Source organism: Ctenocephalides felis, unplaced genomic scaffold, assembly GCF_003426905.1.
Source record: "Ctenocephalides felis isolate EL2017-DRISC unplaced genomic scaffold, ASM342690v1 CF-g0.4_SCAFFOLD_01170, whole genome shotgun sequence".
In the NCBI taxonomy this organism is placed as follows: Eukaryota; Metazoa; Arthropoda; class Insecta; order Siphonaptera; family Pulicidae; genus Ctenocephalides; species Ctenocephalides felis.
In genome coordinates, this window is record NW_020537324.1 from 35211660 (window position 1) to 35224200 (window position 12541).

Sequence of the window (12541 nt, forward strand, 5' to 3'; positions counted from 1 at the left end):
ATATATATATATATATATATATATACTTAATATTGTATATTTACAGAACAACAATACCTCTGCTAATTTTTGTGTAAAATGTTTGTATTTAAAGCAGTATCCTGTTGCATTTGAAAATAATTTACTTTCAATCCAATTGACTAGTTTGTTCAAAGATGATTTCCTTTTGTATCTCATTCAAAATATCGATTATATGATCCTAAAAATATTATTAACTATTAGTAATAAAAATCAAATATATCAAAATAGTATCTTATGATTCTGTTTACATAAATATCACATTGTGCAACTTTGCAAAAAAAAATTATAATCTGAAGCCCCAGCAATTAAAACATTTAAATCATCTGATCTATGAAGAGTAAAAAAGTAAACCAAAATATGTTATTACATATTATTAATTTGATTTGATTTCATACTATCATACTTTCACAAAATAATGGGGTTCTGTATCCTTTTCAAAACCTATATTTTCATAAAATGGTTTGGACGATCCCAACACAGCTGGAACATCAGAAGATCTTATAGCATCATTAACTATATCAGTTGTCACAACCCCACCTGTGGGGTGTGCATATGTTTTTATATTCTGAAAGTGAAATTAATGCAATTAAAGAATTTGTAAATAAATTAAAGAGCAAATATGAGTTTACTTTACATGAACTAATTCATATAATTTATAAGTGGCATCATCAGCAAGTCTAGCACAAAATTCTGAAGAAAGTTTCAGATCATCCGAATATAAAAATTGTTCAGCAAAGCATTCAATTGTATCACTTTTAAAAACCGCGAATTGTCCCTAAAATAAATGAAGTATTTTAATTGCTACAATTTGTTAGAAAAAATTAATATTAGCATATACTTCTGTTGAATCGTTGTCTCGTTTCACATCATCTTGATTATCCGAAGATGTTGATTTTGTATGCTTTCGGCTTTTTGTAGTTCCTGACTTTTTTTTTTATGGTTTTTGCTTGTTGATGGAGATGTTTTATTTACGTGTATCATGTTGAAACTAAAGATAATTTTAATGCTGCAACTATGAAGTTTTTCTTTGAAGATATATTCATATATTTACATATATATATATGCCTTAAATTTTCATAACCATTAAAAACGAATTGTAAATGACAGATGTAAAATAACAGATAACAAATGAAAACCAACTGGATCATAAGCAGAACAGCAACGCCGGAAAAACTTTAAAAAATACTAGACGGAATAGATGGAGGAAACATAGAAAACTGTAAATACATGGTAAATACATAGATTAAAGAAGAGTATGTGTAAACATAGATAAAAGAAGAGTATAAGTGTGTAAATATCAAATTAAAAAAATTAAATCTAGTTTCATCTTGCTATCATTTATTTATAGCATATAACTAGGTTGAAAGTGGCATTTAGCCTTAAGGCGAGTTACATTAACTTCCGAAATGAGTAAGAATTGACTTAATCAATCTAAATTAAAATTTAGATAAAATTTTCAAAAATAAAATTATCGCTTTCAATTAAATCTGAACATTGCGATTTCGAATAGAATATTCAAAAAAAGGTTTTCAAAAATCGGCATTTTTTTTTTCAACAGTTAATTTCAAGAAAATAGCCCGGTAGATTTTCACCAAAAACTAATCAGCACGATTCCCAACTAATATCTTTCGAAAGGTTTTTGAATTTTTAAAATCGATTCAAAATTGCGGGCTAAAATGCGTAGACGAAAAGTTACTCACTTTTCTACTATTAACAAAGAAACGGTTAGGCTGATCATCGTGCAAAATTGATAAACGCTAGCCCTCATCGGGATACATAAAAAAAATTAAATTAAATGGTATTAATTTTTTGAAATCGATCCAACCGTTTTTGAGAAAACGTCGATATGCGGCAAAAAAATCTGTTCACACACACAGACACGCACGCATACTTTTTCCAAATTCGGTCTCATTCGATTCAGAATGGCTTGAAACGTCGAAAAAAAAACTTCTCCTTCGGGAAGTTGATGATGGTAATAAATCATGAAAAGGTTGGAAATTCATGTAATCAGTCAAAGTTTTAATTAATCAATAATTATAAAGATAATTAAGTAAACTAAATATTACCAAATAATATTAGTTTCGTTTAAAAGCTAATATTGCAATTCTTCAGAAAATGTGACCAGCAATTTTTGGAGAAGTTCATTCATAGAACAGTTTAATATTTTTTTCATTTTAAAAACTAAAAAAATATAACTATGATAGCATTTTTCAAAAGAAATTATTAAGAATGAAAACAATTATGATCTCAAACAGTTTATTATATTCATTACAAGCATCCTAACTTCATAATCTAACTAAAAGCGATCATGACTGTCCCTCAACATTGGTTTTACCAAGAGTTTTCTCCTTATTCCTTTCATTACATGTTTTTCTAAAGTTTCCAAATATTGTGATTTATTTTCTTGCTTAAATCAAAGATCACATAACTTTTTAAAAACTTTAGGATCCTGCTCCACCTAAAATACCAGACATATTAGTTAGGTTTTTTTTTTCTTCTAGAATTTTTAAAGTTGTGTTTTGTTTCCTTGCTTATCAAGCCAAAGATCATATAACTCTTCAAAAGTTTTAGGTTTCTTCAAGATATTGGACACCAAAGCTAGATCTACTCCATTTTAATTTAGAGTTTTTAAATATAGTGTTGTACTTCCTTGGTTATCAAATCAAAGATCATATAACTCTTTAAACGTTTCAGAAGTTGACCCCTCTGCCCCATTCAAATAGTGGATATTCAAACTAAACCTCCATCACTGTTCTTACAATTACTTGCTTATCAAACAAAAGATCATACAACTCTTTAAAAGTGTTTGGAGCTAGACCTACTCCATTGCCTTTTAGAGTATTTAAATATTGTGTTTTATTTTCTTCCGCATTAAACAAAAGATCAAAAAATTCTTTAAAAAGAGCATTAGATACTGATATTCAAACGAAACCTCCACTGTTCTTTCAATTACTTGCTTATCAAACCAAAGATCATACAACTCTTTAAAAGTGTTAGGAGCTAGACCTACTCCATTGTCTTTTAGAGTATTTAAATATTGTGTTTTATTTCCTTCTGCATTAAACAAAAGATCAAACAATTCTTTAAAAGGAGCATTAGATACTGCTCTACCCGCTCTACCTAAAATACTGAACCTATTAGAAAGTTTTATTGACTCCTTTTTTAGAGTTTTTAAATATTGTGTTGAGTTTTCTTGCTCATCAAGCCTAAGATAATATAACTCTTTAAAAGTTTTAGGAGGCTCAGATCCAGATGAACCTAAAAATGTGGAAACATTAGTCAGATTTATTTCTTCTCCTTTTAGAACTTCTAGATATTTTGTCCCTTCTCCTGTAATTAAAAAATCTACAAACTGATTAAATGCAAGCAAAGTGTTTCTTTTCTACCAACCACCCTTCTAGCAAATTTTATTTCTCCATTAGACAAATCCTGTTTAGGTTCACCTTGTAAATTACTAGGAAATACCGAATCTTCATTACTAATAACATTTATATCCTTGTGCGCCCTATTTGGTGCTTTATTATCTTTATTCATTACATTCTTCTTGTTTTATGATTTTCCTTATCAGTACTCCTTGAAGAATCATTTTGTTATGTGAAGAATTTTCAATATCTGGCAATAGTATAGAAATATAAAATTGAGAAATATTTGAATTAGACCTACTATATTACCATAAACTTCTTCTCTAGAAACTTTTATGCTTCTCTTTATATCTTTTTCCATATTACTGAGAAGTGGTACATAGTGGTTCCTATAATTCACTATGTAAATAATATTTTCTGTACCTACCTTACTGTTAACAACATATGTTAACCATCTATCTCTTCATCTAGCAATTAAATAAATCTTACTTTTATGCCATACTATTTACAGATCATTTTTATCCTTCAATTTATGGTCTTCTCCGTATTACATTTTCTAACTTTAGAATTTTTATTTCTGAACTACAGCTTGTATTTTCAATGCCTTCTACAAAATTCAATACGCAGAATATATTTACAAAGTTTTTTACCTTCTCCCTTTAAAGCACTATGTTATCATTAACCAGTGATTGAATAATTTGTTTTGCATATTGCTTACAATTTACTCGTAAGGATTTTAAATTAAATCTTGTATTACCTTCAATCATACCTTTTATGTTTTAATTCGTTCAATACTTAAGGTATGGAATCAAAGAAACAATTCTCTTCTCCCTATATCAGATCCTATCTTAAAGCCCGTATGCAATTTTTTCCTTAGCGTCTCTAAAAGTTGATAAAGCTTCTTTTCTTCCTCTTCACTTCGCTTTTGCATTTTTAACCTACTGAAAATTGAAATAGTGCTCTTACTATTAGGAGCACACCTATAGAGCACACATTATTGTAGTGTCGAGAACTAGTAAAATCACTAGACCTTTTAATCCCTGCTATCATATTGACTCACCATAGTAAACTATTCACATGATAGTTGAGAAAAAAGTTGAAAATGAAAAATGGAAAGTTATCTTTTTATGACTTACAATATAAGTATATACATGTTATATATTTCAATATTTTTTGTCATTAAATTAATAATATAAGTAATTGCTTTTGTTAAATTTACAATAATAACTGAGAGAAAAGTTTTTTTCGAATCGTGTGGTATAAGCGATTATATACTCAAATGATACATTTTACATACCCTCATTTTATCCCTTTACTACTCACTAGGAAATACCGAAGGTTACAAACATATTATTATAATGTCTAGGTATATAAACTAATGTAACCTAACCTAACTTACATGTCATGCTTTTCTTTTCACAAGTTACCAGTGATACCATCTGTGAAGGAGCTGGAATTTCTCTCCAATAAAATCCAATAAAATTTCGTTAAATCGGCTACCGAATTTGAAAAATAATTATTAAATACAGTGGTTTTCCATCCCCAGACAATAACATAATGTATTCAAGGTGGTATTTCTACTTACGAGTGCAATGACCCAACATACGAGTGTTCAGAGAGACAAGCCGCTCGAGGAGCGATTCGTTGCTTCGATGTACGAGCAAAATTCGACATACGAGCTATGCGTGAGTAAGAGGCGCAACGTGAGCTTATAGGGGTGCGAATGAGACAGATTTATCTGGCAGCGGTGTAATCGGTGGACGTATCGCTATTTCTCTTGCGTAATATTAATTGTGCCTTTATTCTTGTGCATTGTGTCAAACTATATATATAAACGCGAGTATATTAAGAATAATTGTAAAAATTGAAATTTTAACTATATGTTAAATTGTGCTGTTAACATATAATGTGAGTACTTTTTGCTTCTTGTAACAATTTATTTACTTTTACCATGGGTCCAAAAAAAAGGGCCATGTCTATTGAATTAAAGCGGGAAATTATTGAAAAACATGAGCAAGGTGTGCGAGTAGTGGACTTGGCGAGGATGTACGAGCGTAGCACGTCAATGATATGTACTGTTTTGAAGCAAAAGGAGTTGCTAAAGAGTATAACTCCAGCTAAGGGCGTTGCAATAATTTCTAAGCTTCGGAGTTCTGTTCATGATGAGATGGAGAAAATATTGTTGGAATGGATGGCCCAGGAGCAGTTTGAAGGAACTACTCTAACACAAAGCATCATATGTGAAAAAGCGCGAGCGATTTACGACGAGTTGCTTAACCAGATGCCAAACAATTCCACAAGCGGAGAACCGGAAGACTCATTTAAAGCTAGTCGCGGCTGGTTCGACAATTTTAAAAGAAGAACCGGAATTCAATCAGTAGCCAAACATGGTGAAGCTGCGAATTCGAACATGAAAGCAGCTGAGGATTATACCCAGTTTTCAGATTTCATACACACCAAAGGATACATACCTCAACAAGTCTTTAAATGTGACGAAAATAGTCATGTAAATACAGAAGAACAGGAGCTGATAAAGGACATAACTCCAGCTAAGAGAGTTACAATCATTCCTAATCTTCAGAGTTCTATCCACGAAGAGTTGGAGAAACTACTGATGGTGTGGATGATACAGAAGCAGACTGAAGGAACTACTTTAACACAAAATGTCATATGTGAAAAGGCGCGAACAATTTATGGCGAGCTGCTTAACCAGATTCCACACACTTCCACAACCGTAGAATCGGAAGACTCATTTAGAGATATACGTGTCTGGTTTGATAAATTTGAAAACAGAACCGCACATGGGGAAGCAGCAAATTCGAATATGAAGACAGCTGAGGATTGTATCAACAAATTTTCAGATGTGACACACACCAAAGGATACATACCACAACAGGTTTTTAAATGTGACGAAACGGAACTTTTCTGGAAAAGACTGCCGAATAGGACTTACATAACGATAGAAGAGAAGTCGATGCCAGGTTATCAACCCATGAATGATCGGTTAACTCTAGCCCTATGCGCAAATGCGAGTGGCGACTGTAAAATCAAGCCACTATTAGTTTATCACTCAGAAGATCCCACAGCGTTTAAGACGCATAGAATTTTGAAAGAAAAACTTAACGTTATGTGGAAAGCACATCCGAAGGCGTGGGTTACCAGAAAAATCTTTGTTGAATGGATAAACCTGGTATTTGGACCTTCTGTTAAAAAATATCTGCTTGAAAACAATCTACCGGTGCAAGCACTTCTTGTCCTAGAAAATGGCCGTGCTCACCTGTCAAATCTTGAAGATGATTTACAAATAGATTACAAATTTATAGAATTTTTCTACCTGCCACCCAATACTGCTCCTATCCTCCAGCCATTCAATAAACAGGTGATTTTCAATTTTAAAAAGCTATACATTAAGCACATTTTTCGGCGTTGCTTTGATGTGACAGACAACACGAACTTGACCTTTAGAGAATTCTGGAAAGACCACTTCAACATAGTGACCTGCCTAAAAATTATAAATCAGGCCTGGCAGGATGTTACAACGAGGACCTTAACCTCTGCATGGAAGAAGCTATGGCCGGAGATTGTAGGTGAAATGGCTTTCGAAGAATTCAAACCAGAAGCTGCGGTGGTAGAAGAAATTGTTTCTCTGGGTAAATGCATGGGATTAGAGGTCGATGAGAAAGATTTAAACGAACTGGTCGAGGAGCAGTCTCAGGAGTTAACAGTTCAGGATTTTGATGAGCTACATTTACAGCAGCATATGGTTGTTAAACAAGAAAATATTTCTGAGGATGAACAAGAGATGGAGAATGTTATTTCTACAGAAGACATCAAGGAAATCTTGGAAATGTGGAACAAAATTGAAAAGTTTGTGGATAAAAATCACCCCGAAAAAGTTGCAACTGCTCGAGCATCAGAGTTGTTTAACGAAACATGTCTAACTCATTTCCGCAACATCATGTCGGGGAGAAACACACAATGTTCATTGGATAGTTTTATTAAATGCGAAGATCAATAATGATAATTTATTAATCTTTAGTTAAATATTTGCTATGCAGAACATGTATTTAATCTTATGAATAAATGTTTTATTTTGCAAATTTATGTTTATTATTCAAAAAACTTAACAAAATCCACTCTGCTGGTTGAATAAATGGCATTTCAATGTATTTATAATGAGAAAGTTACTTTGAGATGCAATCAATTCGGCATTAGAGCGCGGTTACGAGGTACCACTGTATAGACTTATTTTTATTTATTCATGAATCAAATGAAAATTTAATCAACTTGGATATACGCTAATTTTAAAATCTACATTTTGCAAGTAAATAAATTATTTGTGAAATTGTTTCCAGTTTATAATAATTGCAGCATTTGAATCTTCGCGACTTAAGGAAATTTAATGGCTCACTTAAACGTCAATATATAATGACTATACAATGCTTATTGATATCAATTCTTAATCCTTTCATTTTACATTATATTATATATTGTGTTTTTATTTTTTATTGCATATTCCATTTTATTTGATTTAGTTCTTTTAGCTATGGATTTTTATTATATGTAACATTAATTTAATGTATCGGAAATCAAACACTTTTCCGATTATAAAATATTTATAATCATGCGTGATAAATTGCATAAATTTATCTGAACCAAAACTTTGCATAGTTCAAAACAAAAGATCCAACAATAACCCATGTCAATTATTAATTTTTGTCTCGCTTACTAAAATTGACGCGACCTGCCAATCTCCCACAAATGAATACACAAATAAATTTAAATAAAAATCATTTGTTAGCTTCCGAAGGAGAAGTTTGTTTTCGCGACAAAACCCGATCTGCTAATTTATGTTTTCTCAGTGGAAAAATTGTGTGTGTATTTAAGGTTAGTTTTGGACATTGTTTTCATAAAAAATCTCTTACTTGTATTAGGCACGCGTCCGATTTTAAATAAAACAGCTCTGGATACTTATAAATAACTCATAAATTAATATATTGATTATTGATTGACTAAGTCGGTTATTTAAACATGTCGGAAAGTTAATGTAACTTGCCTTAAACAAAATGTCACTCACAACTAGTTTACTATTTTATGCTTAATTTTGGTTTGTTAACAATAATTATTGATTGAATTTGAAATATACTAAACTAGAATCACCGGGTACAGAATGGAGCAATATCATTCTTTCAAAATCCGTTGAAAAAAATTAGAAAAGTTAAAAAACTACTTTTTTGCCTTTTATTATTAGATTTTTCAAATACATATAGTGATTATTTGCTAATCATAGTCAACATAAATTAATGCATAAATAGAATTACATTTAAGTTCTAATTTTACCATGGAAATTCTGGATGATTCTGCACCCTAAAATTTAAAAATAAATTTTTTAATAGGCATAAGAAAAAGGCTATGTGGAAATTAGATTTGTCTTTATGTTATTAAGTATAACTTAAGCCATTCCAAAATAATTTTATATAATTTTTTTTCTACTAACCCTTGAAAAAACTAAAATCACACACTCGAATTCCTCTGTCCAAAGCATTCAAATCAGCTTCATCAATCGGATCCAACTCAAAATCAAAAATGTCAATATTTTGCTTTAGACGATCCTCATTAGTGCTTTTAGGAATTGCAATTAAACCGCGCTGAATAAGCCAACGAAGTAATATTTGTGCTGATGTTTTTGAATGCTTTTCTGCTATGTCGACGACAACCGGATTGCTCATCAAATCAGGTACTTCTTTGCTGTAATATGTTAATCATATGATAATAAAGTCAAATCAGATATCTGATTTGATCAAATCAGCATATGCTTTGGATATTTTTGGGCAGTCAGGCATTTTGTCACTTTTAGGTTGACAAAGGAGAAATTTGTGTTTTCGCGAGAAAACCAGAATTGCTTATTTTATGTTTTCTCAAATCATTTTAAGTCATTCTGAATCGTTTGAGATCAAAATTAGAATAAGTATTTGCGTGTATGGACGTCAAATTAGACCTTAGAATTGACATTTTATCAAAAACGACTGCATCGATTTCAACAACTTTAAATCCATTTGATGAAAGTCAATCAGGAATCGGGTTGATCTTTTTTGCGCGGCGATCAGCCGACCGTTTCTATACAATTAGCAAACTAGCGGTGCTTGGCATCGTGCCTTAAGACAAAATGCTGAAACTATTTCCGTATTGTAATTTAAAATTTATAAAAGCATTAACATTTTTTGACAACTTTGAAAAAATACTTTTTCTCCTGGAAGTTATCTCGTAGTAATAAGTTCAAAAGTTTTCGTCTACATTGAACAAAATTTTCAAAAATTCAAAATAATAAAAATTAACATCTACAAAAATTCGTTCGTGCAATATAATTAATCAACTAGTAATATCATAAGTTTTTCATAACAGCGACAACTTCATTTTCAAAGTAAACAGTTGAAAATTATATTTAATTACCTAAATTTTGATTATCGGAAAGTATATTCCATACAACTTGCAAGGTGTAAGTGGCATTATGCCTTAAGGCAAATTGCAAAATTCCTGATATTTCTGATTGATAATTCCTGAAAGTAATCGACTTAAACAATACGAATCGAGTTCAGGCAACTTTCAAAATAGTGACTATAAAATTTTGAAATAATTAATAAATAATAAATATTTCAACGCATAATTACGAATAAGTAGTCCGGCCGATTTTTACCAGAAACTAGTTAGCACGATTTCAAAATGGCTTCAAGATTCTTTGCAAACGTTGATGAAAAATGTAGCTTTTTTCTGCTAAGTTTAAAAAAACGGTCGGTCGATCGTCTCGCAAAACTAATCAAATTTTCGAATATATCTAAAATATTATATGAATGAAATCGATCTAAAGCGTCGACAAAAAGACAATTTTGAACATTCTATAATCACCAAATTATTCATTAAAATATTATATTTTTTTTTTGGCAGAAAACCTAGTGGAACGTATCTAGTTCCGAAACATTGTTAATTAAACCAGTTAGTATTAGTCGTGGTCATTTGTACGTATTAGTCTGATGTCTAGAAAGATAATCGAATTCATTGTCTCTAATTCCACAGTAAACTGTAGTTTCTTAACAATTTTAATAAACTCAAAAAATCCTAAGCAATTTAAGACGATGTTAACTGAGCATATTAATTTAAACCATAATATAGATTTTTTCAACCCAAAAATTTTGCATTTTGAAAAGAACGTAATTAAAAGAAGATTCGCTGAGGGGTTGTTTTTGCAATTGCATAACGACAGGGTCAAAAACACACGATTCGACAACTCAGCCCTGAACGAAACAAACACGTGGTTCCTAAATAGCGTGGCAAAATTTCTTAAAAAATGACAAGATCCCATCGCTTTTTGAATTTCTCGTAAGATTTGAACACATGTTAAAACCTGCTTCAAGAAAAAATGTGACATTTCTATCTTAGAGACTCCGATTAGTAAATACATAATTTCGATAACTTGTTAAGTTATCAAGTTTATTTGTGTTTTACCATCTGTGATGTTAAAAAATACACATTTTATCAATGTTTTAACATACTTATGCCATGTATTAATAATGTTTTCATATGTATAGTAGGCTACAAAATTGTAAGTGTTTTATTATTATTATTATTGTCGTTGTTGTTTTTATATGAATTTTCTTACATATAATTTATTTAGTTTTAATTTCTATAGTTAAATTGATTGCCACTGAATTAAGGCTAAGATGCTAGCCGAAACGTATGGATTTTAAATAAATAAATTTCTAAAAACTCTCATACTATTTTTATTGATGTAACGCCCGACTTTTTAACTCAAATTATATATATATATATATATATATATATATATATATATATATATTTGTAAACTTACTCTACGCCAGCATTGGCTAAAAGAGTAGCAATACCCCTCGATCCTAAAGGAGAATACGCAGTAACTGCTATATCATTTTTCTTGCAAAATTCTACCAAAGGTTTTTGTTGCAAATATACATGTATCTCTATCTGTAAAAAAAGAATAAATAAAAATGGTTTATAAAAATTGATATTGACAAGATTATTGGTGATGTTAATGATGTATAGAAGTTTTGTTTCAAATAACTCCTGGTATGTAATATTCTCAATGTTAAATCTCCGGTAATGAATGTACAGTATAATATACCTGTAAGTTTGATGGTTGTATTCGTGCATTGTCTATAATTCTGCTCAACTGTTTCTCATTGTAGTTTGAAACACCAATGGATTTCGTTAGTCCTTCATCAACCATCCTTTCCATTTCCTAAAAAATATTGATATAAAAAATTAATGGAAATATATGATACAAGAGCTGATGTACTCGTATACCTTCCACAAGGCCAAATGGTCGGTTTCTAAATCAAGTTGAGGTGCACCATCTCCATCAGGTCCCGGTGGTAATAATCCAAACGGAGTATGAAGTAAGTACATATCTACATAGTCTAAGCATAGGTCTTCTAAGGATTTTTTTAAAGTTTTTTCTAATAAATCCGGGCGCATTGCTTGAATATAAGATAAATGAATAGTAAACATTGAATATTTTTTTCATTTAAATTTTAATGCTAATTACCAAAAGGTGGCAATTTTGTTACAATAAAAAGTTCCTCCCTTGATCCTCCATTTTCGATCCAGGCAGTTATAGCTCGTCCGACTGCTTTTTCATTCAAATACACTGGTGCACAATCGATGTGCCTGTAGCCCACATCTAAGGCTTTACTAACTGCCAATTCGACTTCATTTTCAGGGGCCTGGGTGAAAAATAATTTATGAATTTTCTTACAAATTTGCAAATAGCGTACATCATGTACCTAATAATTACCATATGAAATCATAACTAGTTGGTATTGGTATTTTGTCTTGAGGCAAGTTACATGAACTTCCCGATATGTGTAACTAATCGACTTAATCAATAAAATATAAATTAATTAATGAGTGATTGAATATATGCCGTTTGGATTTATTACACATAATTGAACACGAACGATCACGTTAATTCGGAGTATTTTCTAAAAGCAAATTTTCAAAAATCAATCATTTTTATAATTGAACCAGTTTCCGTAGGACTTTAATGGTTTAGTATGTTCATTAAGCCCAAGTACTCTATGGTTGCACTAAGTAAATCGTCTAATTTTAATTTTAACAAACGTCAAAAA

At 30.8% G+C, this 12541-nt stretch overlaps 1 protein-coding gene and 1 long non-coding RNA gene across 2 annotated transcripts; both read right to left on the reverse strand.

Annotated features, from left to right (window-relative positions):
• Positions 1-137: 137 nt before the first annotated feature.
• On the reverse strand, positions 138-952 carry LOC113368325. Its single transcript, XR_003366382.1, has 4 exons — positions 860-952; positions 656-796; positions 425-586; positions 138-199 (listed from the first exon to the last, which is right to left on the reverse strand). It is a non-coding gene; the product is annotated as an uncharacterized LOC113368325 (long non-coding RNA).
• A 7664-nt stretch (positions 953-8616) lies between these two features.
• On the reverse strand, positions 8617-12136 carry LOC113365855 (1,5-anhydro-D-fructose reductase-like; the record flags this gene model as incomplete). Its single annotated transcript, XM_026607399.1, is given in 6 exon segments — positions 8617-8750; positions 8881-9131; positions 11248-11378; positions 11536-11652; positions 11718-11890; positions 11959-12136. Coding segments are annotated over 6 exon segments (894 nt in total), but the record flags the coding sequence as incomplete, so codon positions are not given.
• Between the last annotated feature and the right edge of the window lie 405 nt (positions 12137-12541).